This window comes from Notothenia rossii (assembly GCF_949606895.1).
Source record: "Notothenia rossii genome assembly, chromosome: 7".
Classification (NCBI taxonomy): domain Eukaryota; kingdom Metazoa; phylum Chordata; class Actinopteri; order Perciformes; family Nototheniidae; genus Notothenia; species Notothenia rossii.
In genome coordinates, this window is record NC_136905.1 from 76,455,297 (window position 1) to 76,483,063 (window position 27,767).

General features: G+C 40.2%; 1 protein-coding gene across 1 annotated transcript; it reads right to left on the reverse strand.

The window, feature by feature from the left end:
* Positions 1-27,767, reverse strand: LOC307045941 (kinesin light chain 1-like). Its single transcript, XM_079691997.1, has 10 exons — positions 27,285-27,767; positions 20,276-20,546; positions 17,549-17,779; positions 16,970-17,048; positions 11,605-11,833; positions 8,989-9,076; positions 5,546-5,647; positions 1,398-1,571; positions 495-594; positions 1-188 (listed from the first exon to the last, which is right to left on the reverse strand). The coding sequence occupies exons 2-10, from the start codon at positions 20,543-20,545 to the stop codon at positions 16-18; spliced, it is 1,446 nt and encodes a 481-aa protein (XP_079548123.1). The 5' UTR covers position 20,546; positions 27,285-27,767; the 3' UTR covers positions 1-15.

Consider the following 27,767-nt stretch of genomic DNA (forward strand, 5'->3'; position numbering starts at 1 on the left):
TCTTGTGGGCCCACATTAAAATATCAAATTGAGAATATATCGGTTCACATTACAAGAAAATACTGGAATTATACGTTTTCCAATTCCATTGAAGTCGGTTTGACAATCTGCGAGGTATGAACAGATATTAATCACCTTGCTTTGTTCCTCTCTCTCCTCAGCATGCATCCAAATTGGTTTGTTCTCATCTGCAGAGAAACACATGGGAAGAAGTTCATCAGTACTGACAAACATCCACTCAGATAAACAACAGTCACTGGTTCTGAAGTAGTAAACCTTTTTTTATTTTTCAGCTGAAAGGTCATTTTTGTTTACAGCTACGAAAAAAGAACAGCAGCCTGAATTTATTAACCTTTATATTAGAAGAATAAATCAGCAGGGGTTGTGAGATATGTCAGATGTTTGTTTGTGGTATTTGAAGTGAGTCTGGGGGAGATGATACTGGCTGAAATGTGTGTGTGTACGTGTGTGTATAATCCAGTCACATGTCGTACCATCAACAGAGCCGAACTCCCTCTCGTGAGCACGGGTCAGGATTTCTTTGTACAGAGTCTCAGCTTGCTTGAACTTGCCCTGCTTCAGGTAACATGACGCCTGAGGAACACAGAAACCAGACATTAAGAGTCAGCAGGACACTGTACATGAGACAGAGGCAGTTGCCCTGAGGAGATCAATAATTAAAACATTTATCAAGTATTTTACGTTTCTTTTTTCTTGATCTAAGTTGTTACATTTGTTGTATAATTTTTACTTGAACATAATAATTGTGATTAAATCATGGGGATGAATTATAAAGAGTAGCATTGAAGCTCAATAAAAGTGTTTGGGATGTTTTGAATGTTCAGTAAGAGAAGTGGCATGTTGTAAAATGTGTCACACAAAATGTTTGTTATCACAATTAAAATACCTAAAGTAAAAATGTAGCATCCATATACTCATTTCAATTTTTTTAGCAGAAGAAATCTTGGTTTTTATTCTAGTTATGGCCCGGGACAGGTGTTGGGGTTTAGGCTCAGGTTGCTCTTGGACAGAAAACTATCGAGGCTCTTGCCGATTCAGATTTTGGCCCATATGTAGCTCTTCTTGCCACCTACTATACAAAGCACGAGGATGGCTAATATTAGCAATCTTCCAGAGGCACATAAACACATTGCTTTTTTCAGGTGTTACTCGGCTTCAGTACTGCAATGTTGATTTTAAGTAGTTCATAAACTCTCATTTGAAATATATAAACAAAACTTGGAATAAAACACAAGTTTAACTGGGAAACACTTAAGCATTCATTTAGCATCTAACAGAATCCTTAAAATCCATTTAAACCCCTTTAATTATTGTTATTAATATACAAAATATCTACTATTAAACTGTTTTTCCTCATCCTAGACTCCACCCCTCACCAGGTTGTTCTTGGTCTTGGCCACGTTGGGGTCGTCGTGGCCCAGCTTGGTCTGGTAGATCTCCAGCGCTCTCATGTAGTAGTACTCCACCTCCTCGTACTTGCCCTGGTTCTGACACAGCAGGGCCAGGTTGTTCAGCTGCTTGGCCACATCCGGGTGGTCCTTCCCCAGCACCTGGGACGGAAGCAAGACGAGAGGCGGTTAAAACAACACTCGGTACTTAAAACATAACAAGCTTTAGACGACAACCTGTGTCTGACATTGGGCCATTTGGTCAACAGGGGGTGGAAATACCAACAGCCTGAAACCACCTGATGCCTAGACCTGCGGTGTGTACAATTGGCTAGAAAACTTTGGAAATCATTCATTTCTTTCATTTCTGAAAATCCCCCTGGGTCCACCTTTAGGTCCAAATGTTCTTGGAATACAAAGTGGCTTGCCGATATGTTGACTATTGGGAATATTTGTTACATCTCTTGCCAGGTTGCATTGACTTTTGCTCGGCTTTTTGCGGTTTGTTTGTGATGTTCCTGCAGTTCAGGTTGAATCTAATATAAGACATGAGCAAATCTCCCAATAACAAACAGTGAACACATAACCTCCTTAATACTTTGAGCCCCATAAAACCTGGTTACAAAATCGGGAATTTCATCTTTTAACTGTTGTTCACAATTCTATCTAACATACAGAGGTGTCTTCTAATGGATTTCGACCTGTGGACTATTGACGCGCTTGATTAAATAAAAGCGGAGTCCAGTGGACAAACGCATCAATGGAAGAACAAACAGCATTCTTTTTTTGAATAACGATATTCCCCCCTATCTCTGCACACAGCCAAAAGAAGCACCACCATTCTTTTTTTTTTTAAGTGGATGTGATTTTGTCGATATGTGCTGACTGAGTAGCCATTAGTGCCAAGTGCATTAAGCTTGAAAGAGATTGAGAATTATCTCCAGGGAATAGGTGGCCAGAGCTAGAAAACTGTAGACAGGGTTTTCACTGAGACTGACTGACCATCAAAGAAAAGGAGACCAGGGAGTGTAAGAGGGAAATGAACATGCAGAAAAGAGAGGGAAAGAAAAGGAGACAGGCTTAGACCTCAAATCTCATTTCCTTCCTTGCACTCCCCTTTTGAAAGAGAATGAACGAGTAGAGAATGCAAAAGAGAAAATGACATTAGGTCAGAGAAAGACAGTTCTCTCTGCAGCATTGAGAAACCACTTCAGAAAAAACACGATGGGAGGGAGTGCCGAGGAAAATCTGAGAAAGAAAGCACTTGATGTGAAAAATGAAAGAGTATCAGAGACATAAGTCAAGCCTTTGGGGGAGATTAGGCTTTAGATTATTAAAGAATATGTCTGTAGGGTCTGAAATCAAACCCTTACAGGATCCTCCCCCTCAGTTTGGACGATCTCTGATCCACAGGATGGTGCAGAGATATCTACCTACAGTATTTACTCAGTCTCCTCCTTTGCATCACACATCTGACAGCTCTCCTATAAACATCGTTAGCTAGAAAAGGATTGCCATAAGCCGTGCTGGACGGTGAGGTCTGAGTCACCGAGGAATTGATTGTGTTTATTGATGGCCGTCATGTCTTAAAATACCAAAAGTGCTGCAGTGTGAAGTGGTTTCCGGGAAGCTTTTGGAAACTTTAATCTTAAATCAAGCCGAAGAGCCTCTACTTACAGGGAATCGACTGAATCTGTGTTTTATCCAAATATTTACTGGATGTGGGGATTTCTGAGGAATCTAGGATTTAGTTTCTATCCCTCTGTGACAGACTAACATATTTCAACAAAGAAGTCGGTTTAAAAGACAGCTAGCAGCAGGTAGGGCTTCAGTTTGCAGCTCAAGGACATTTGAGCAGACAACAATACTGCTGTTCTAGTCAAAATACAGTCAGATTAAATCGTTGTTACGTGCTTTGAGTTAGAGAAAGAAATGGCACTGTTATCCAAAGTTTTAGCTTTAAACTTCAGACAATTTTGAGAGAGAAGTTTATGCGTATTCTGTCCTCATTTTGAGACAGAATTTAATTAGTCTTTTCCTTTCAAGAAGGAAAAGACTAATTAAATATGTTATACTTTTCCTACCAGGCTTCATATAAGTTCCACAGCCTGCCTGTGTTTAACTCCTACTGAAAACAGAAATCTTTCAAAACTAGTCGATATTTTCATTTTTTATAAGGGCTCAATTAGAGCAGGTCACTGTAGCAATAAATCAAACAATCAAACAAACTGTTGCATTTCCTAGAGACCATTTTCACTACAGTATATGGTACCCTAGTGGGTAATTGGTGTTTTAAGTGGGATTGAGTCGAATACAAATTCTATATTATTCCTTTAATAGAATATTTAGTGGCAATATAGTTTGGAACATTTTGTATATTCTTCAGTCAGTCATTAGGTGGCAACTTATCCAAACACTTATTAGATTGCATTTGGAACAAAATCATACTTCTATAGAAAATATGGATATTCATTATGAATACTTCATACAACCACTTGGATCAGTATCAGATCTGGATTCCTAAAGTGAACCAAAGCGCAGAATCCTCCTGGATTCAGCAACTAAATGTTTGAATGTCTGACTATAGTAGTCAAAATGTTTTGTATCAGTTTATAGCTCATCCCCATCTCCCTGATGCAAAGCAAACTCGCTGGTAAGCCGAGTTTACCTGAGCTTCTTTAAAAAGGCAAACTGTCAGTAGAAGCTTTCTGATTCAGCAGCTCTGCAGCAGCTCTGTGCAGGGGAAACTCAGCTGCAAATCCTTAAGCTTAAGCGAAAGCATTATCATTATAGTTTAAGTAGCAAAAGAATAAAAAATGAAACCGCTCAGGTTAACCAAAGCTGACGTCTCATACTCAGAGGAGTGAAAAAGAGAGCGAAGGAGAAATGTTCAAAGGCAGGAGCCGAGGATGGCGGGAGTAGTGAGTGAGAAATGCTGTCTGCACTTTCAGGATTGCTGAGCAGCATCTCTGTAAGCACCAAACTAGAGGTCAGACACAATAAAGATGATTATCTCCACTGATCTATGTACAGGCTGGCCTATGACCCACTTTCTTGAGTCAAGAAAGAACAATGCAAGTCTAATCAGCGGACATTACAATGAAATACTAAGAACATGCGTGAAGAAGCAAAGCAGTTACATTTCTTATGCATTTAGTCAAGACACAAGAGAAATTAGGAGAGCATAGAGGGGAAGGGAAGTGGTTTGCATGGGTATTTCAAAGTCACATTTGGAAGTTGGATTATGGTGTCTCTACCAATGACAAAGTCAAAGCGAGGGATTTAATTGGGTGCTTATCTTATGTCATGTAAGAGATGTTTGGTCTTAATGGGACTTTCTGGTAAAATAAATAAATATGAAGCTGCATGCTTTATCTTGTCCAGCTACATCTAGTGACTTTCATCACACAGCAGAGAGAATGGAGCCTGTTTTCATCCAGCTTAGATTTGCTTGGTTGCAGAGTGTGAACACAGTGTTGCCCTTTCTAAGGTTTCTTCAATTTTTTTCCCTATTACATTTTTTTTATAAATTATTTCCTTATATGGAACTGGGGTAAAAAAAAGACGGATTTTGTTTTAACTAACTAACCCCAAGTCCATGCGGTTAATTTGTGATATGTAATTTTGGGCCATATAAATATAATTGATTTTGCTTGCCATCTACAACTGATCAAATCAAATGACGTCATTTCAGGCAAAGTATGCATCATTGGATCGAGATGAGAAGATGCTTTGGTATACTTTCGTGTGAAATCAAACAAAGAATTTGGAATATGAAATCCTTCAATGTCCTCACTGTATACTTCTAAAAATGAAAGCTTAACAGGATGTAGAAACATTAAGCGTTATTCCTCCATTCTGTAGCCTTACAGCTCAAGGGTACCATCTTGAGTGATATATCCAGTGCTTAGTGTTTCTCTGCTGTTTGCCTAAATAGGACACACAGTTTGTCTGAAAGTGAATCGAAAGTAAACTTTAGTTTCAAAGTGAAAGCTTAACGCCTGGTGAAGAACAAACTGAGCATATGTTGGCTGTGGAGAACAAGTATAACACATCTGCTTCGTAATGGCTTCCCATCATGTGTTTAACAGCTTCTGAATCAGTTTTTTCATGGTGTTAGATGACCTTTGACCTACCTTTTCTCTGATCTCCAGCGCCCTCTTGCACAGGGGCTCTGCTTCCTTGTATTTCCCCCTCTTCCCATACAGGACAGCCAGGTTATTAAGTGTGGCAGCGACCTGACAGGAACACACACATTATTTATTATATGTTGTTTTTCAATCCTGGTCTTAATCATCATCACCCATGTGCAACCGCGAGACTCCGCCACAGTGGCAGAGGGCCATTGATCTGGTGAGAGAGTAATTAACAAGGAGGAAGAAGACGTGCGGAAACAGGAAGTGATTATGGTGGGCTGTAATTTGATCCAAATCAGATGTATGACGAATTTGGAGCAGTCAGCAGGAGGGAGACTGCAGCGCAGCGGTGCCGGGAAGACACCTCTGATCTCTGATTCAGACGGGCTCTGGGGGCCATGTGGGCAGAGTGGGAGGAAGGAAGGGGTGAGGATGGAGGGGGGAGATGGAGTTTATTACGGAGTGAGGCAGTGATAGAGGGAAAGGAGAGTAACAAGACGAGCAGCGTAAAAGAATAAAAAGGTTCCCTAAAGAAAATGTCTTGCTTTTTCTAAAAATGTATTCCTAAAATTAGATTTTTGTTCAGTATCATTTATAAAGATTCTCATTTTACTTCACAATCTAGTTTTGCTGCTATAGGCTTGGACTTTCGGGGGACACCTTACTTCTTCCTTCTGTCTGTACCTGTGTACTCTCATGTTCCGAATAACCCAGCTTCCCCCAAATTTCTTTTTGGTGTCTCTCTACGCCGGGATCCTGAGTCGTGGCTGATCCTGTTGCTGCGGTCCTGTGTCCTGGATCCTCTATCCTGAGTTCTGGACTTCGAGTCGTGGCTGAACCAGTCTCTGCGGTCCTGCCTGACTCTCATCATACTACTTCCCTGATGGCTCCCACAGGATTGTTGATATCCTCGTGGATTCATCTTATTATTATAGACACATGCATTTCCAAACATTTCAAGGTTCAAGGTTCTTTATTGTCAAACTAACATAGCTACAGAGTAATTATGTCGTTGAAAGTCTTAGGTCACAGGCTTCTACCTATGCTGTAAAATGTATTATCTCTTCGATTTACACACGGCATCTGTCCGTCCTGGGAGAGGGATCCCTCCTCTGTTGCTCTCCCTGAGGTTTCTCCCATGTTCCCCTTTAAACTGTGGGGTTTTCTCTGGAAGTTTTTCCTTGTACGATGTGAGGGTCTAAGGACAGAGGGTGTCGTATTGTCATACTGATATTCTGTACAAACTGTGAAGTCCACTGAGACAAATGTAACATTTGTGATATTGGGCTATATAAATAAACATTGATTGATTGATTGAATCTATAAGAATGCTCTCTACAAAAGGTGAAAACTGTTCCTCAAATACAACAATATAAGATAAGATAAAGATCTTGTTTTTCATGACATACTTTAGCAGATCAGTCAATCTATCTTTTTCCTGGAAGACAATAAAAAGCAACAAAAAAAACCCAGTTTTCTTGACTTTAATACGGCCGGAAAAAGAAAAAAATTCCATGCAGAGAACTTAAGAGCCGGATGCTTGAAAGGGCTGTTCAACACGTAGGAAAGAACAACAATAAGAAGCTTCTTGTCTCTGACCTTCTTGCTCTTTGGGGCACAGCAGCACTCAGCTGGGAGCCCTTAACTATTTCCATACGTTCAACTGATCAACTGGATGGGATCTTCTAAATATCTAACCTTTTAAAATAGCGCAAAGGGAAAAAACTAGATATAAAGAGGATTCGAAATAGATGGGATTCAAAGTGAAAGGTGTGAGGAATTTGTTTCAAATAACCGGCTATAGTGTTGCCAAAACTAAGATTTCTTGATGATGAAATCACTAAAAAAACAAATTCGAAGAGAACAGATGGCAGGATGGGAGGGTGGAGGTGGGAGAGGGGGGGTGGGGAGGGCTAACCTCAGTTTCACAAAGTAGAGAGGGATGGAGGTCCAGACAGAGACACAGTCCTGCTGGGGTTAACACAGTTAGTCGACCTGCTGCATGTTTACACTCACACTGACAAACAAAAGGTAATGGGCTCTGAGAAAAACAGTGTGTTCAATATTTATGGAATCTGCCGTGTCCAGTCCTGGACTGCAGTCACAACCCTGGAAAGATATATGAAGTGGTGTTTGGAAGAGAAAAGTGTGATTACAAATGAATAATTTAGATCGTCTGAGGAGCATTAAACATTAAAACTTTACGAGGTGTATTTCCGGAGAACAAAATTGTTGTTATTGATGTTGTCTAAAATGGAGAAATCTTAGGTATTAGGTAAGGCATTACATACAAATGATGTAAAATGCAAATGGTCGATTAATGGAAATTCTGACTGTAAACAAGTTAAAGCTGTTTTTAGATAAGATGCTTACCATGTTCAGAAATACACTTTTATAAAAACTTATTTTCCAACAAGTACATTGGATCCTTGAGCACCACCTAGCAACTCTGAAACTTACTCTAGCTTCATGGGCTCTCTAATAATGATAACTGCCTCAAAACAGTCATTCAAACATTGTTATATGCGTTACCTGAGGGGGAACAGGGTAAATGTTTTTAAATGAATTGTATTGGTCTTCTGAGGGGGAAACCAGGACACTGCAGCCGCAGCCACAAATAGGTGAATAAAAAAGGGTATGGGTAATAACAGTTTCAGTGTCTAACAAGATAAAGTCTTATTTTCTTTTACATTAATGTACTAACTCGGTTTAAAGGGTTAAGAAATCAATTTTTAGAGCTCTTTATTTTCAAGGAATAGTTTGACATTTTGGGAATAGGCTTATTTGCTGTCTTTATGAGAGTGAGACGAGAAGATCAAAACCAATTTATTGTTAGTACAGTTATAATAAAGCCACAGCAACACAGCGACCAGTTAGCTTAGCATAAAACAACTGGACATAGCTAGCCTGGCTTTAGCAAAAATATACAAAACTAGGCCATAAGCAACGGCATATAAACTCTAACAAAATCACAAATGTTTTTTTTGAAGCTTCAATTATTGTATTGATAAAATAAACGAGGTAAAACATAGTAATTAGAGATTTTTGGATGTGCTGCTAGGCTTCTGTAGAGCAAGGCTAGCGGTTTTTAGTTTGTATGCTTAGCTCAGCAATGCATGTAATTGCTGTAGCTTCATATTTACCATACAAACATTAGTGGCAACAATCTTGTCATCTAACTCTCAGCTAAAAAATGTATAAAATGCTGTTCAGAAATGATAATTATTTCTTTATTGTCGTACACATGGGTCACGTTGCTAAAGTATTACTTTTTTTGTTAGGTTTAAATGTTTCTATGAGTATTTATTTAATAGTATTTGCTATTTTATGTACTAAAAACCACCCTACAAACTACTACGTTCATTTAAAATACAGGATAACAACTCTAGATGACTATAATTCAGATACATCTCTGGGTGTTATGTAGAGACAGATGCACTTACAGCTGGATGGTCCCGGCCGAGGGTCTTCTCTCTGATGGCCAGAGCATCATTCAGCAGGTTGGCTGCCTCCTTATATTTGTTCTGATCCCTGAAACAGACAGAAGCAGACAGAGTGAGACAGGAAAAACAGACAGAGATGGACTGACAAGCACACAAAGAAAAGAAACATAAACTATGCTAACAACTTCCACTAACAGCCCATTATTTTCAGGCGACAAGTTCCAAATAGCTTTGTAGCAGTTCCCACAGTCAATGCAACAAACAGCTGACAACAAGGCGACCCTCTCTCTCTCCTGACTAGTCACTGCACTCACTATTCAATGGATAAGATTTGTGATGGCAGTGTGCGAAAAAGTACACGTCCCACCGTCCGGGACGTGTTATTTACAATATCGGACAAGTAGATATTTCAATTGACTTGTCCGGCGGACAAGTGACGTTTTTCGCCCTGATTTATTGATAAATTCAGTTTACAAAAGGCAGAACTCATTCGCAAATTGTCAGTGTCCGCCATTGTTCGTTTAGAAATGTTAGTTTCGGTTCTGCTTGTCGATTCCTAAGGAAATGCATCTCGCCTTTTTCTGTACAGACGGGGGCTGGGCGGGGCAGCGCTGGAAGTGTAGCAGAGTGGCAGGGTTGGGAAGCAAAACTCTGTTCCGAGTAAGAACAAATAACAATTGTCCGGTACCGGGATTAATAAGAGTTGTGAGGATAGGAGGCGAGGCCGAGCCCCGCGGACCACAGCTCTCCCTCTATGCTCCGGATCAGCTGTTCGCTGCATGGTGCAGCTCAGCGTCTCTCTCTCTTTCTACACACAGCGGATCCGCTGCCCGTTTAACAGCCTCATCTTTTTCAAACTTTCTTATGTTCTTTATCTGACACGTAATGAAGGTTATTAAGCGTTTTAGCTCCTGTGTTGTTAATATTGACCGCCATTTCCTTTATGAAGTGAAGCAGCCTCCCTGTGTCCTCGCGCTGTCCTCACATCCCCGGAGCCCCAGACTCGGAGGAGCACAGGGATGTCAGTGTTGTTTATGAAGCAGGGTATAGAAACTACATTATTTAAATGAAAATACTATTTATTTACTTTTACAAACAGTGAGCAGCTGGGCAGATGCAGCATGTAATACACATGCATAAGGACATGTGTAAGCGTGCAAGCGTCTTTGAGTTGTAGAAAAGCGAATAATTAATTATTACTGTTTATTATAAGCTATTATTATTAGCCTATTATCATTATATTTAAGGCCTAGCTAGCGCTTTTCTACATAGGCAGGTATCAGGCAGGTTGCAGTGTAACATCAGAGGAGACTGGGCCAATTGTACATTCTCAAACTGCACCACTTAGAACTAACTAAACAATGCAGAGATTATTTTTATATAATTGTATTCAATAACCATAATAAATTAAACAGTATGAAGTGATTTGTAAATAGGAATACAGATTTGACTTAATGTTTTCATAAATATATTTTTCTCCCACTTTATCATGGGACTTATTTTTACCCTCTCAAAGAACCGAAAATAACCAGAATCGAAAAGCAGAACCGGAATCGTTCGAATCCAAACGATACCCAACCCTATGTGTGAAAATGTAAAATACGATGGCGAAGAAGAAGATTCCAGTGGCCCCAATTTTTGTCCATTCTGGACAAGTGAAAAATGTATTCGGACAAGTAAATTGCCAAACTCACTTGTCCATGGACAAGTACTCTCTAAAAACTTTTTCTCACACTGGATGGTAAGAAACCAAAGGGGTCCAACTCCTGTAAAACACTTGAGTCTTTTCTTCCTTTCTTCTTGAGCTGGGAAATCAACACTTCCCCGATTCTATTACGGTACGGTAAATCTTTTGGCTGCGTCTGCTGTGTTTGCTTTGTTCCACTTCTGACGTAGAAAGGCATCCAACGACCGCTGGGGAGGTCCTATATTAGAAGCCTGTCCCACAATGCTTTGAGGGTTGTTAGCAAGAGGTTTCAAGGGACATGCCACTGTGTTGTGATGGTGACAAACAGACAACATGCTGTTACCATTATCACATCTTACTCGGTGGTAAAAAGCCACGTTTTAGTAGGATTTTAAGGGTTTTTGAATTTGAATAGGAGAGCAGCAGGGTTGAAAACACTCCTTTCATTGAAAACTACCAAAACATTATCACAATTTTCACTAACAGGCTTCTACTCAAATAAGAAGTCCTGGAGCTGCTTGTAAAATAGTCAAGAGTAGCCCGGTACTTTAAAGATTTACAAGCTAGTAAAGACTTGTTTTCATGGTGCAAACAGGGAGATGTAAGAAACAGAGGAGGAATTAAAAACTAGTCCTAGCACTGACTGCAATTGTTTGATTTATCATCAAAGGGACTTGACAGAGAACAAATATATTATCTTAAACTTGCCATGTGTTAAAAATCTATGAAATATTTCCCCTAAACTGATTAAACAATCAAAAATTAAACCAAAATCAAGGTGAAGCATTCTGGCTTTATATGCATTCTCAGTTATATAAGCCCCCCTGTGGTTTTGCAGATAAACTCCTGCACTGCTGTATGTCCAGGACCCCATTTCCAAAACCACAACTGCAACCCGGGCCCCGAGATAAATGATTTGGTGAACCGACCTGTAAACAAGGGCGAGGATGTTGAGCATGGTGGCCACGTCTGGGTGGTCGTGTCCAGAGGTCTTCTCCAGGTCTTCCAGGGCCTGTTTGCAGAGCGGCACGGCCACCTCGTAGCGGCCCTGCGAGGCGTACTGGATCACCAGGTTGTGCAGGGTCCTCAGGCGGGCCGGGATCTCGTAGCCCCCCTGCTGAGCAGCCGCTGCTGCAGCACTGCCATGAGATGGCTGGACTGTGGACACACGGAGGAAAGAGGAAGACAAATATTAAGTCAGGACACGCACCTCAAGGATTTTAAACATTTCAATGTAATTGCATGCACTTGGGGGAATAATCCAGAAAGCAAAGGATTACATTAGACCCATTTATAAAAATCCATAAAAGGACAAGTTATGTATAAAATACAGATCATTTTGATTCTATGTTGTGGGTCAAAGCTGAAACCTCAACAAACAAACACAGGGCTGGCTGTAAACATATGTCCAACAAACAAGATTAGTCACACATAAACAATGTCCTCATTCTGCTACGATGCACAGAACATTCTGCAGTGTCAGGAGGACGTGATGAAGAATCTCTCTCGTGACATGCAGTATTTCTGTCTCTGTAGGAGTGTGTGAGTGTGAGTGTGTGTGTGTGTGTGTGTGTGTGTGTGTGTGTGTGTGTGTGTGTGTGTGTGTGTGTGTGTGTGTGTGTGTGTGTGTGTGTGTGTGTGTGTGTGTGTGTGTGTGTGTGTGTGTGTGTGTGTGTGTGTGTCTGTGTGTCTGTGTGTCTGTGTGTGTGTGGCAAGAGGCCAGGAAACCCCCTCATTGGGTTTCTTATGAAAAAATAGCAGGCAGCGCTAAATGTACTCTCAAGGAGAGCTGCTGGCGATTGGAGTGGGAACGCCAACGGCAGAAATAACAACAATCAACATCATGTGATACAAAGGGTGTGGAGTGCAGATAATCACTTTGCATTGATTCATTTGCCAATTATTTTTCTAAAAAATTTGAATTATACAGTTTTAAATGTTTGCGACATAAAGTATTGCATATTTTTATAGTAAAAATATGTTTATATATATTGTTTTATATTTGTGATTCTTGACCTTTGATGCGTTTTCTTTTACGGTGGTTATTTTTATGCACCAAAATGCACAGGCTAATTCATTGTAGTGTATGTGAAAACGTACTTGGTAATGAACCTGATTCTGATTCCAATTCTGGGGTTAGTGAAATTGTTTTTTTTTTTTTTTTTAAATGCGAAAGTCGTTATGCTAAGAAGTTAGAAAGCAACATCATCTCAATTAAGAAGCTGGATCTCATGCTCTGCTTTCTACAATTCTTTTAAACATTTTGATGGAGGTGCAACGCTCAATCCTTGGATCGCCCCTTTAACAAATGCTGCTATGGGAGCAAGACACCAAATCTCCACAGGCTCATTGAGTAACTAACTATTTATGACATAGTAAGCTAAATGACTGAAATGTAAATATTTGGACACAAAAACAGTGCATAAGCCTGAGGACAATTTAAATAGAGGCAGAGCTGTCATCATAATCATCTTATTTCCTGCTGACAGCAATTCAACAAAACCTCAAAAGCGTAGGAATAAGCTTGAGGATGAAAGACATCCAATCTAATCCACCACACACACACACACACACACACACACACACACACACACACACACACACACACACACACACACACACACACACACACACACACACACACACACACACACACACACACACACACACACACACACACACACACACACACACACACACACACACACACACACACACACACACACACACACACACACACACACACACACACACACACACACACACACACACACACACACAGCTCTCTTTCACACATAGAAGATTAATGCCATCCGATACTGCATTTCTTCACCATGCACCTACCAGCCCCCCCTTCAATTTCTCCATTTGAATAAAAGAACACACACATTTCCTCGAGTCTGCTAAAATGCTAATTCGATTTTTACTTTTATTTAATCTCATACAAAGGAGGAGAAAATGAAGTTTGAAACCAATAAACTGCTGCTTCCCTACCCTCCAGGCTACCTCCCACCTGCCTGGTATTTATAGTCCTTTGCTTGTACTGTATATTCCATCCACAATGTAGCGTCTACATAGTATTTACTGTAAGCGCTGATGTAGGCGTGAGCAGGAGTATGCGGGTGTGTGCAACAATGAAACATGTTTATGTGTAAATGGGTGTGGGCGCATAATTATTGCATGACAACAGTCCTACTTTTTAAAACCTCACTTGTAATTACCAACCGTTTATTGAGTGCCTGAAAACAATTCCTTTTTTGAAATTCAAAAACCGGGGATCAGATACATTTAGGAAAATAAAAACACATTTCCACAACAACAATTTTAAAGAGGCCTTTTTATGCTTTTGGGGGCTTGGTCTGCAAATCCCTGTGTTCCCTCTAGAGGGATTTCTCTCCCACACACCATCCCCCCCCCCCCCCCCCTGCCCGAAACACCTCCATTGGACTCCTTTGTTTGCTTCTGTAACATAATGACATCACTTTGTAACACTCTTGCTTCTATTGGCTAGCACTCAACCACATTGTACGTGATAGGCTAAGGGACGGACGGGACTTCTCTAAGCAGTTGACCAATCACAGCAGAGCCGGCCAGCTAACCAATCAGAGCAGACTTGACTTGACTCTGTTTCAGACAGAGGGTGGTGCAGCACAGGCAGTATGAGAAAAATACATTTTTGAACATTAAAGCATGGAACAAAGAAATTAAAACAAATATTTCTAAACAAATCTCCTGCCCGTCCTTTTCTATGGCTTTCTTATCTATAGCATTTACGCTGATGTCTCTATCTTAATAACTCAGGAGAGAAACGTCATATGTTAAACTTTAAATCAATATGCAGTATTGACCTCTACAGTCAGTGACACACCTTCTATTGAGATTTATGCTGTAGAATGTAAATCCTATGCTCCCCATAGTCCCCGACGTAACTCACAGCTACACTCTATTACATTCTGTCTCCCCTGTTGAGTCATAACTCATATTCAGTCCGTGCTGCTCAACACAGCAAAGGATTTATTCACACTGCTAGAGAAAATGCTGAAAATTGAATTCAGTTTTCCACGTAGTCTTCAAATTAGACACAATATAGTGAAATCAGCCTGCTTCCTCAGCTCTAAAACCTGCACTGCAGTCAGAATGTGAGCCATAACATCAAGAAGTCTGGGTCAAAACCTAAAATCACACCAACGAATAACCATAAGAGAAGGGAATTACCACTGAGCATATTCTGACGAGCACATCGACGGTGGAAAAGCTGGAGAACAAGCTGTTCATTGTAAAAAAAGAAGTGAAACTTAATATCTTCAGTTGAGGAAGAGCATCAGACGCAAATGTGTAGCTGACATTTTCGTTTCTTGATCTTTCTGACTCGCAAAAGGACACAGCTGGCGTTATTCTATATTGGAGTTATTGTCAAAGCCAACTTCCCCTTTCTCATCATTTCTTTCTAAAAGATATGAAACTATGATATGGTTATCAAGACTGAATTACATTTTTTTTTAAAAAAGGTAAAACATGTATTACTCTCTTTCAAAATGTTCTGCTGGATATACTTTAATCTCATTCTATTTCAAACCTCCTACTTGAGCGATGTATTCAACAGTTTGACAAAGGGGTGAAGTGAACAAAGCTGCAGTCTGACTCATAGACTGATCTGCAGTAGTTAAAGAGTGTGAAGCAGTCTGCTGTCCATTTTGTCCCCAATTGAAACTGGCTGACAAACTGGTGCCAGGAGCCAAATGGGAATCAACTTAGAGCAACAAAGGGTTTAAAACTCGTTCAGTGCCAAGTTTGGGAACAAAGTGTTTGCAGTTGTTTGTGGGGACCAGAGGCTTGTGGGTGGCTCTGTCAGTTGTCCCAAACAACAACCAAAACCAACAATTTACTAGTGCCATAGCTCTTCTGGTGGGGTTTTGGTTTAACATGAAGTTATAATACCTGTCAAATGCTGCTTTTTTATTGGGTTTATACAAAGAAGAACATTCTTTACATGGTCCCAAATATTTAAATGATTGCCATTTTATTCACTATTGGAGTATTTTGCCTAAGATTATTTACCCTAGATACAGCCACACTAAAAAGGACACACTTTATATACCCGGAACTACAGTATATTACAGCAATCTGTTTCACCCCATTTGGCCTTCCTCCAGATTAAACCAGGTCCTGACTAATGGGCCTTTGCAGTCAACACAGCTTTACTGTCTCGGCTACTGAGCTGCTGAAAGACCAGCCCTTCAAACACAGAGGGAAGGGGTGGACATGAGAAGTGGGAGAAAAGAGAGTCAGAGCGGGGTAGAAAACCATAAAGTAGACAGAGTTGAAGAATCAAAGATTAATGAGGCTTCAGAAAAGTTCAGGAAAGCAGGAGAAACCTGCTACTGTATATTATGTGATATATATTCTGACTGGTGGCATTCAGTGACTGGACTTTGTATGAGTGTTGCCGGTGCAAAAGAGAATGAATGTATCTTAAAGCAGTGACATTTTCAAAATGACTGCAAACTTCAGAAAAATTATACTTTTCAGAAAAAAAACCTGCACATTCACAACATAGATAAACTACCAAGTATTAAAGGAATTGTTCTGATTTTGATAGCGGTACTGTAAAGGGAAGCAAAACGTGATTAGCCCCCTAATAGTGATCACCAAGAATTAAGAACCTTTTTTCTTGCTGCCCTTTTTAACGGGGAGCCAAAGATGTTATCTTTTTTCTCTTTTAAGCCACCAGACCCCCTTGACAAGAACAGTTATTGTACCTTGCATAACACAGAAAAACAAAGATGGCGTGTTTGTGTTTTTTGCTTGGTCACCCCATCCACAGCAGTACATATTCTCTAGCCATCTACTGCAGTAATACACTGACTATAGACTGTATAGAGAACCTCATACTAACACTGGGTCCACTTGGAACTATCCTTTTCACTTTGTTCAAGCTGAAGTTAACTATGTCTTTCAACTTTTCTATATCACAGCTATCTTTCCACTTGGCTATCTTTGAAACCCCTTCAATTCGGAGGCGTGTGGCGCAGTGGATAGAGCCTTGGTGTTGGGACCAGGGGGTCACAGGTTCAAACCCCACTGCAGTCAGCATGTCGTTGTGTCCCTGGGCAAGACACTTCGCCCCAAATTGCTCCTGTGGGGATTGCCCACAGTGTTGAGTATGTAAGTTGCTTTGGATAAAAGCGTCTAAAAGTAACATGTAATGTAATTAAATCTACGTCCCAAGGCCAGGGATTTAATTTCATTTCTTGGCCATGAGTAGATGGACAAAGAGGAGGGAGGAACACTTACTGCCTGGAGCTTGGTCGTCGTGGTCATCTGGGAAGAGATCATCCAGATTCTCTTTACTGGAGTCAGAGTCCTTCTCATCCTGAGAGGGGAGCCATGGAGGGAGAGAAAGATGAGGAAGTCAATTAACAAACTGACTCTGAATTCATAGAAGAGCATCACAAACGCCTTATTTATGTGCTGATGCAGTCGTTCTGTAGTCTGGGTCCAGGCAAGCACATCTCAAAGTGTTAAGATATCTGAGATTGTATATATTCATAACATTTAAATCAACCCCGCTGCAGATAAGGAGTTCAAGAAGGTGACTTTAAAGCCCAAAAATAGGACGTATTCACTGGGAGAGAAGGTACAGAAGGGAATAGGAAATTTTGAGAGGAAGATAAAAACTTCACTCATATAAAAGCAGAACATCTATGAAGTGTGGAGCCTCTTCAGAAACTTGTCAAGTGTTACTGAACCACTTAAGGAAAGCTTGATACCTTATTTCCTTTTTGGATTGACTTGAAATCCAGGATTGAACTAAACTTTTCTAACATATTTCTTAAGAACATCTTAAGCATGCTAACTTTGAAGGAGACTTACAGATGGGGACAAGTCCTCGTCGTACTTCTTCAGCTGGTTCATGAACTCCAGGTGCTTCTTCTCCTCCTCCAGCTGTGCGACGCTCTGCTCGCTCTTCTGCAGTTTCTGCTGCGTCCCGGCCAGCTCGTCCCTCAGCCACTGGTTCTCCTGGCAGAGCCGGCGCACCTGAGCCCGCAGCTTCTGCTTCTCCGACTCCACCGAGCTCAGGTGACTCGACAGCGCCATCATAACCTGGAACAAGGCAAAGGGAGGGTTGTTATCACACCAGAGCTGCTTCAAAAGGTCACTAATAATCTCATCACATCATTTGGATGTTTGGAGTCTTTGGGGTGATATATTGCCTGTATCCCTGAGCCACGGTCCTTGAACATGATCTCGTTTTTATGGGTTGGCTTAGAGCAGGGGTGTCAAACTCAAATACACAGTCGGTACTAGTCGAGGGCCGGACTGGTTCAATGTTTATTGCAAAACTTATTGAAATGAATGTATTGCACATATTAAACCTGGAACTAACAAAGCTTACATAATTGCCTTTAAAAACTAGATTAAACATTAAATAATCAGTTGCATTCATTTCTTATGGCTCTATCTGCAGAGTCATTTCTTATGGCTCTATCTGCAGAGTCATTTCTTATGATTACATTTCTCCACAGGGCAACAACAGCTTCAACAAAACAATTTCTTCAAAGAAAAAACAAACATGCCCTGTTGTCGTGAGAGAAAAAGTGCAGAAGGAAGCATCCATGTAAACTCAGTTTGCTGCTCTGTGATGCTAGTTCAAGCAGATACTTGGCATCTCATCTTGGGCGCAAGTTCATCAATGTTTGGGGCCAGGCTCTGAGCTGAGGAAACCCTCAGGATTGAGTGAAGGCACGTGCAATATACCGGCGGGCCAGATCTAATAGTAATTACAAATTATCCTGGCATTACAAAAATCCTGGCCGAAATTAAATCCACCAAGGGCCTGATTTGGCCCCCGGGCCTTGAGTTTGACACATGTGGAACAACCTCTTAATAATATTCATGATTATTCTCAGTCACTCCTACTGTAGCTGCATTCATCCTGTGCTGATCTGAAAAACCCCTGAAAATCCGATGAAATTCAAGAATATCTTAATATGTTAAAATATCATTACACCTTAATCTTTCAAAAGAGGCCAAACGTATACATAACCTTAAAACTTACCAGGGACTAATTACAAAAAACATTACATATTTTAATTCTAAGAATATAGTAGCCCTTTTAGTGGCTGCATCTTGTGTATATATTAGGGTACTAAAACTACCAGTGAAAGTAGTAGACTTCCCACCAGAACTAAATATTTGTATACTAATGATATTGTCAGCCACTTTGAGTAAAAGGATCCACTTAATAGCATGTGGTGTGAGTGTGTAATTAGACAAAGAGTTTGAAGCATGGTGGCACCTGGGGTTGTTGGAGGCAGAAAGATTATGCAGAAAATATGAATCACACTCTGTTTTACAATAACTGCAAGCTACCCAAAAGACTGAAGGTAGATATAAGACTCTGCATGGTGCAGTGCAGTGTATTGTGTTGTTAATAGGCAAAGCGTGCTGGGAGACGTAGAGGGGCTAAATCACAAACAGTGACTCATCAGTGATTCATGGGCCAACTGAGCAGAGGCATAACCAAAGTTTTCTGCATTTAAAAAAGTTTCTTCAAAAAGACTTTGGAAAATAACTTATTCTGTCTCCAGATAGGTTCATTAGTCTTAGTGAAACAAAAATGTATGTATGTGTATAACATGAGACATGGTGTGTGAACTTCTGAGTGCAATGTAAACACCTTGCATTGGAATTTGTGTGTACGCTTCGTTTTCTTAGTCTGTTATTAAGTGTTTGGCTAAAGCAAGGCAAACTGCATTTTTTTAAGCGTTTCTGGAATCTTTTTGAAGTCTGCCACTCGCAAGAGATTTAAACAAATGTATGAGAAATGAATATCTGATACTCGTCACCAGCGTGGAGACCGTTTGTCTGCCTGCTGTTCATTTAACTCCTCAGAAGCTGCTTACAGGACAGCTGCTTCTGGGCACAGAAAGCAGAACAAAAGTCGAAGTTGGTGTTGGCTGAACAAAGATGCGCACCTTCCTGTTCGTGTCTATGGCAACAATAAATACCTAAAATGAAAATTAAATTCTCCAGTTTCATGCAACTAGAGATAAAAAATACCTGGCGGCTGGTTCACAACCCACGACCAAAAAAAAAAAAAGTCCTGCTCTCATAATATGTTTTTCAAATGGTTTCACAAGGAAAAACACGACATGCTATAACTGTTTATATTTTAAGAATTTTAAAAGATTGGAGATATTAAATGTTAACGGCAGATGAAGGCAAAGCTATTCAGCATTTCATGTTCAGATCATTTGGTTGACAAATGATTGCAACAACAATTATTGATTATTATGAACGTGGTGTGCCTTCAAAGCAGCACGTCCCCCTTTGTGAGCGCTAATGGTCCCTTTAAGCTGTACATTTCACTTAGTTACAAGTTGTTGATATGATTTAATTTCTCTTTTCTATATGTCTATTAACTATTAATTCATATTTATTTTTCGAAAAATATATTTACCTTCTTTTGTGGGAGTTATTTAAGAAAAAATGAATTGCATATTATTCACAGAAATAGCATGGCTTGTGACCTGGATCTGTTGGATATCGAGCACAGAGCATAACGATAATAACTCATGATAATGACTCGTTACACACCTGTGCCTCGCTCAGCCCCAGCTCCAGCATCTCCATGGACTTGTGGATCATGTGGGACTTCTCCTCCACCAGGACGCCCTCCTCCTCCTCCTGCTTCAGGCAGCGCAGCGTGCCCAGCAGGCCGTCCAGGATGGAGTGGTGCTCCTGCTTCAGGGCCTCCAGCCCCTGGATCACCTGCTTGGTCCGGGAGATGATCTCTTCCTGGGAAAGCTTCTCCCCAGGGTCCTCCTCCTCCTTCACGCACACCATGGTGGACATGTCCTCACGCATTCTACAGATTCAACATCAGGGAAAGGAAAAAGATTTTCTAAATTATGTATGAATCCAATTTAAAGTGGATCAAGTTGTTTTTACCAGAACGTTCCTGGAGATCAGACAAATTAAACCAAGATCAATGATAAAAGAAACACGTATAAATGTGCAGTTTATAATGAACAGATAGGGATGTCCATTCATTTAGAAGTTCAAACATCGCGCTCTCTGAGGCCAGAGGGAAAGACATTTTCTAAATCTCATAAAAACAAGAAAACTAAAAGCAGCTTGTTGTCATCTAAAGACTTCCACATTAGAAAGAACTTGTCTCATGATGTCTATACTTGTTCTTTCCTGACAGAACATTTAATCTAAACGCATTAAAAAGTTTGATCAGGGTTAACTTCTGAAATAAATTCAGAAACAACAGAACCATTAGGTATAGGAGTCTTCACAAAGCCACACATTGGACAACCTTCAGATGTTTCCTTCCAAGCTGCCTCCTCCTGACCTTTTCTTGTCTCATTGCTGCAACACACCCTGATGCATCTCCGCTTACGATCAATACTCGGCTCCGGGTGAGAAACAACATTGTCTTAAACCAAAGTGTGAGACCTGTGAGTGTCAGTACTTGCTTCAGGTTGAGATCATTAATAACAAAATGTTTCTCACTCAGACTTCACCCAAGGTGTCTTTGTGTGAGGCACTGACAGCAGCAGGGTGTTGCAGCAACTGAAAAAGCTGCATAGACAAGAGAATACACACGAGGTCGCAGATAAATAGTGTAGGAAGAGCTCTGAGACTGAGGCGTCATCACTTGAGATGCTTTCAGAAAAAGAGCGACTTTGGTGCAGCTGTGATGATGACCGCAGACGATAAACCTGCCGCCTGCTGACAGCTCAAATCAGGATCTGAGGGCTGTGGGATGTGTGTGGTGAACAGATAACGACAGATATGAGGTGAGGATTTTTAGAAAGGGAAACGCTCACAAAAAGTAGAAAACTTAAAAAACATGATGCCGCCGGTCTTTAAATGTGTTTTATGGTTCGTTATGTTATACTGCTTGATCTTTTTTATGAAGTCAAGTCAGCATTTATTGCCTAAAAACTACTTGTTCTAGATATCACATAATATACAGTTTTCATCTGGTATCCTTTTACTAAGTTACTAAAAGATTGCATTGTTAATAAATATTTTTTCAGACAATGACTCAATACACTTCGACACACACACACACACACACACACACACACACACACACACACACACACACACACACACACACACACACACACACACACACACACACACACACACACACACACACACACACACACACACACACACACACACACACACACACACACACACACACACACACACACACACACACACACACACACACACACACACACACACACACACACACACACACACACACACACACACACAGAATAATTACAGACACACTCAGATGTTATGTTTCATTGCACTGCTGTGTGAAAGAACTGAAATGTAATCTTTGGTGTGGCAGACTTACGTAAATGTTACCCTTCATTTTGCAATAATAAAAACAGCTTGCCCAACCTGAGTATAAAAGCTGCGGTGATAGACGTGTCCTGAACTGCTTTAGGTTACCATTTCAGTTCAAGTGTGAATAACAATATTTAAGGAGCGAGCGAGCAGAATTCGGAAGAGCCTTAGCTCCTATCGCTCCATGTGACTCAGCAACACGCCTGCAGCCTATCAGCTGACAGCGGGGCAGGAAACTGTGTGCAGGAGAATATGGAAAAACAGCAGCTCCAGGTGAGCAGCGCGAGGGGACTTTCAGTGAAAAATAGATAGCAAACTGCGGCTGATCAGCCCCGATGCATTTTCAGAGGGACTGAGTGATATCGTAGGCAAACAGATTAGAGTGATTATCCTGTTGTAGCTCTGAATCAACATCAGTTTCAAATAAACGCTGCAACTAACTACTATTTTCAGTATTAATCTGTTGATTGTTTTATTGTTTCAGTCATTATATGATTAATAAAATGTCAAAAACAGTGACAAACTCCCTTTTACATTCTCATACGAACTAGCTTGGAGGATATCTTTATTGATAAGTCATTAGGAAATAACTAACAGGGGATCTATGAGAAATACAACAAGCAATATCATCTGCTAATAACAACGGCAATATCTGTCAGATTTGAATTTTCAACAGCCACCACCCAAAAACGTTACAATGTAGGCCGGTAATGAGCATTCATTACAAGTGTTCAATGATGTTGCAGAGAACAGAAGGTCTGCTGGGTCACTCGTAATACTCTATTAGTTCATTGAGAACATGCCAATTATAATTAATACAGCTACAACTCCCTGATGGCCGACAAGTAGACATTGTTGCACCGCTCACAACGGGGGGGAAATACTATTCTTTCAGATGTAGCTATCGTAATAAAAGTTGTTCTTACACTTTGAAACCTATTGGAGTGGATTATTGAAAGGCACACGTACTATATTAAATTAGAAATCACTGTTTTATACATTATAAACACAGAGGAAGCTCAACTATCCTTAACTGCAAAAACCCAGCAGGCTGTGTAATACAGAAGTGAAAGTGACAGCACAAGCTATTTCTTTTTGGCATCAGATGAGTCTCGGAGCACAAAGCGCCACAGGGGGAAGGCACAGAAACTACTTTTGAAATGTAGATAGCTGGCTTGAAGGGGAGAGCCCGGGGACGCTGCAGCTCCTCGTGTACAGTAAGCAGGTTAAAGCATGGTGATGGGGAGAATTGTAGGGTATGAATGAGGAGGGGTGGGTTGTGTTTGGGACCAAGGAAGAAGAGGAACATCGAGTGCTTGCTCTAGGCTTTATGCCTGAGGAGCAGCAGGAAGAGCAGAACTGCGTGGCAATACTCTTAGTCAGCGATGTGTGGGCAGATAGGAACTGGGATTCACATCCACATTAAAGAACTAGAAGAGTCTGAAAGAGCCTCTCAAAGTCAAAGGTTCTCTATCTTTCGGAGTATAACATATATTGGCGTTTGTTTACATGCTTTCTATCCATGATTCAAGAATGCAACAGTTGTTCTACCTGTATCACGTCTAAAGTGTCAGTCATTGAGAACGTTGTCTTATAGTTTTGTAAATGTTCTATTAACACAATGCGGCAAAAAACATGTTTTGCGTTTGCTTTTTACTGTCTTTGTTTGGTAAAAACAGCTTTAGAAACGTGGCAGGGTAGTTAACAACACTAGCTGTGATTACCACAGTTGAAAACAAAAGTGAAGTAAAGTAAAGTCTTTAATGCAGTAAACATGTTGTTTGCCGCATTGTGTTAATAGAACATTTACAAAACTATAAGACAACGTTCTCAATGACTGACACTTTAGACGTGATTAAAGAAACGTTTTGTCCACTCAGGTTCCCAATCAAACTGCAAACACTGACACATCATGATCTTTTCATTTGATATAGTGATTGTTTGCAATTATAAAAAGTTCCCAATTTTCCTGGAGCTTCATCAGCATTCATTCAGAGACGTGTTTTTATCCACTTAACTAATTCAAGTCCAGTACTCACTTTCCTTTAAGGGTGTGTTTTCTAGTTCACTGCTATTTAATCCACTTTCTGAACTAGCTACTTTCCAGCTGTGTCTGTTTACCTTTTAGTTTAAGCCCAGTGGTGTTAAAGGGGTTCATCAGCACTTTTTTTGCTGACAAAAGCCCTGATGAGAGCTGTGAGAGTGAAGACCAAACAGTAATGATGGTGTCCTTAAAAACAAAAACCACAAGCTGACAGACACTATAACATCTGCAAATACAAGAAGCAGTAGTCAAGTGATACTTTGATGATATAAAAAACGATTAAAGCCTCTTCAAGTTGATCAAAGTTGCTCACATACATCTTGTGCTGTTGCTTTTGTACTACAGATTTCATATGAGGCCGTTCTCAAATGTCAATTCTCCCTCAGTTTAACTCAACTATGAAGCCTTTACAAGTGTATCATGTGACGACACATTAGCTTCAGACACCCAGAAAGGGGTTAACAAATCAGGCAGCGGAGACATGACACTGCAGGGCTGAAACAGAGCAAACTACAAGTATTCATATCAATAATGAACTGATGTTCAGTGTCTCAGGAGGACCTACAGGCAACACAATTAAAAGTGTGAAAACATCTGATTCAAATGTATCCAACAGAGGAACATAACTGCCTGATGAAATAATCTTGAACTATGGGTCATCTCTTAAAAAGGAGTCGCAGGCTCACTTCTGGTAAACCCCTCACTTCTGATGAAGAGCACCAATGACTGTTTTGGGCTTTGGGCGAGAGACTAATGTATCATTGTTCAGTGAAGTAGTTGAAGATGCTCTGATGTACAGAGACATAGTAGCTCATCGCTGCAGCACTACCAAGCCTGAAATATACAGAGATAACATACTGAATGTATTTCTGATATCTGGTTTGCCTAAGCAGAGATTACATTTCAGTCTTTAGGACTGTGTTACCAAAAGAGTGAGTTCCTTCTAATCGAAGTTTCCCCTTGAAGAATCAATAAAAGTCTTATCTTATTTTCTCATTAGGTAATTCATTTCTGTGACTCATCAAAGCTGAGAGCCTCATTTCTCATCAGTCAGATTACATCAGAGCCATTATGAAAGAGCTGGATGTTCATTTGTTTCATCATTGATGAAGAATATGTTTTTGATTAATCAAAAGAGATGTGTTAAAACTCTGAAATAAGTCAAAGTCATCTAATGAGAGGATCTGAAACTGGAACATTTAAGACAATTGATCAAATATCACAATAGTCCTGATGAATTTTCTGACAATAGATTGATTAATTGTGACAAAAGCACAAACTGCAGCCTTCAAAGTTTGATTAACACATTTTCAAAACAGTTCATTAAAAACTGAACAAAAACCAAACATTCTAACCTTTAAAAAAGTATTTACTGCCGGACTGTTGTTTAAGAGACCATACGTTTGAGCTAGTTGTTCCGAATAGACTGGCAACTAAGTGTATTTTCTTAATAAGTATTTCTGCTGCAAAGACACAAGCTCGAAGAAGAAAAAAACAATTTCGAGGCTAGGCATTTTCTTTCTAATGTCTGAATGATGTAGGTTTAAAACCCTGTGCCTTTATGTTAAATCTAATTGAATCCAAAGCCATAAATCAGCCAGACTAGTATAGATCGGCTGACATTCGGTTAGGGCAGATTTATATATCTGCACAGGCCAATAAGTTAAAAGAAGTAACAGTACAGAAATGCCAATAGAAGCCTGGTACTTAAGACCATGTCTCCTCATTACAGACACAACGTGAAAGAACCCTTGTACAAAATATCTGTTACAATAAAAAAAAAAAATCATATACAAAACAGTACTGGTTGGATTTAAATTCAAGTACTAAGTCTGCAAGTGCAATGTGTAAAAGTACACAACAGTCAAATAAAAAAGGTACTGCATCTGCAATGTTTTAGCAGCAATTACCTTAAAATGTTATGCTGCTTTAAATGCTGCAACTGCAGAAGAGCTCTATGCTTCTCAAGCCGACCTGCAGCATTACAAAAAAATCTGCAGCGACCACACTTGATTATCATTTTCAACTAACAACACACACACAAAACCTTCTGAGATTCAGCCACACAACAAGCTGTCCCAGGAGAGTGGAGGGATTGTATCCTGCAGGAGGAGCCCTGCTGCAGGTTGTCAAGAGTTACTCCTTTGTGGATGGATTATATATTAATGACTGCAGGGCAGGGTACACATACTCAGAAAGAAAACCTTATATGTACTCCTCAGATTTCTATCATCAGAATACTTTAGAAATCTGAGGTGAAAATGGATTTCGTGACAGTTGCTCCATTTTCATATACTCTTGAATAAACCAAAAATAAGAGTAAACATGTGCACACTGTACTACAAAATATGTTAAATCATATTCAGTAGTGTATTAATATTATAAAAGAATGTTACTGCTTAAACAGATTATTGCTCAAAGTGCACAGTGCAAAACAGTGATGAAAGTACTGCAGTTTAATAATTTATGTAGAATATTGCACAATTGAATAGTTATTGCAGAGTATTGCACACATGAATAATTGCCAAGGTTGTGTAGCCCAATAATAGTTCATATAGCCCGGTTTTCAGTCATACAGTGTAGACTCAGACATTGTGACTTAAATCTCAGATATTCATAAAACACCTTTCAGTGTTTCCCAGCTGTGATTCCCACACTGAGATCCAGTGTCCCTGTCTTCTCCTCAACACAGGCAGCTTTCAGAGCCATCAACCCCGCTTTGAATATCAATGAAAGGGACATCCAACATAACTATCACATGACAAACATCAAGACTTTTTGGGTTGCTGCAGTGGCCCAACCAGTGCATCCTTCCCAGGCATGTTTTCAGTCAATGCCCCTGTTGTTCCTGCTGCTTTTGTCCCCAGATATTTCACTAGCAAATGGATTAACCTGAAGAACCAGTTAGCAAAAATACCTCCCTGTCACACAAGCACTGCAGGGCTAACTCTGGGTTAGCACTCAGTGACAGTTAATGTGCTTATAGCGTCTAATTCCTGCAATGAACGTAAACACGGACCACAAATGAAAGAAAAAACCATCTCTAAAACCTATTAAAATATATAACAATTCATGGTATTGTTGTTTCACAAGATGACACCTCAAAACGATATGAATATTTCAGTGAAAGTGGTTAATTAGTTTATGACCGTTCCAAGAAATACACGGAGCCATTCTTACCGTTCTCTAGGACATCCGTTTCCAAAGTAGCTTCAATGTAACGTCAATTTATCTCGCCTTTTTGACGTCCAAATCACGTCTTTTTTAAATGAAACTGGTGTTGCTTTAAAGGTACAACTCTAGCCGATAAATAGAGTATTTCACTTTTAAAACACAATATCGAAAGTGTCTTCGAATGGGATATGTTCCTCTGGGTTTCACTGCATCAACCTCCGTTAATATGACCAGCTAGCTACATAGCTAACCGGCTAACTGTCAAAACACTGGCTTTAGTCGGAGCCATAAATACAGAAAACCATGTTGTCCTTAAATTCCATGGCAGTCCGTAAAACTAACTTGATGGCGGCTTCATGGGGTTGAATTAAAAGTTGACGAGTCGCCGGTGAAGCTGACAGCTCGCTGGTCCACTGGCTGGATGACTGACTGACTGCGCGGTGCGTGAAAATGGCGTTACCCAGCGCCCCCCTCACTTTCCTCGGTTAC

What these genes read in the sequence shown, in the direction of transcription:
- LOC307045941 (XM_079691997.1), bottom strand. Translation starts at nt 20,545, where the DNA reads ATGCGTGAGGACATGTCCACCATGGTGTGCGTGAAGGAGGAGGAGGAC. An exon ending in ACGAGGACTTGTCCCCATCT is followed by an intron (nt 17,049 to 17,548) that starts GTAAGTCTCCTT and finishes CTCCCCTCTCAG; the next exon opens with GATGAGAAGGACTCTGACTC. An exon ending in ATCCTCGCCCTTGTTTACAG is followed by an intron (nt 9,077 to 11,604) that starts GTCGGTTCACCA and finishes TGTCTGTTTCAG; the next exon opens with GGATCAGAACAAATATAAGG.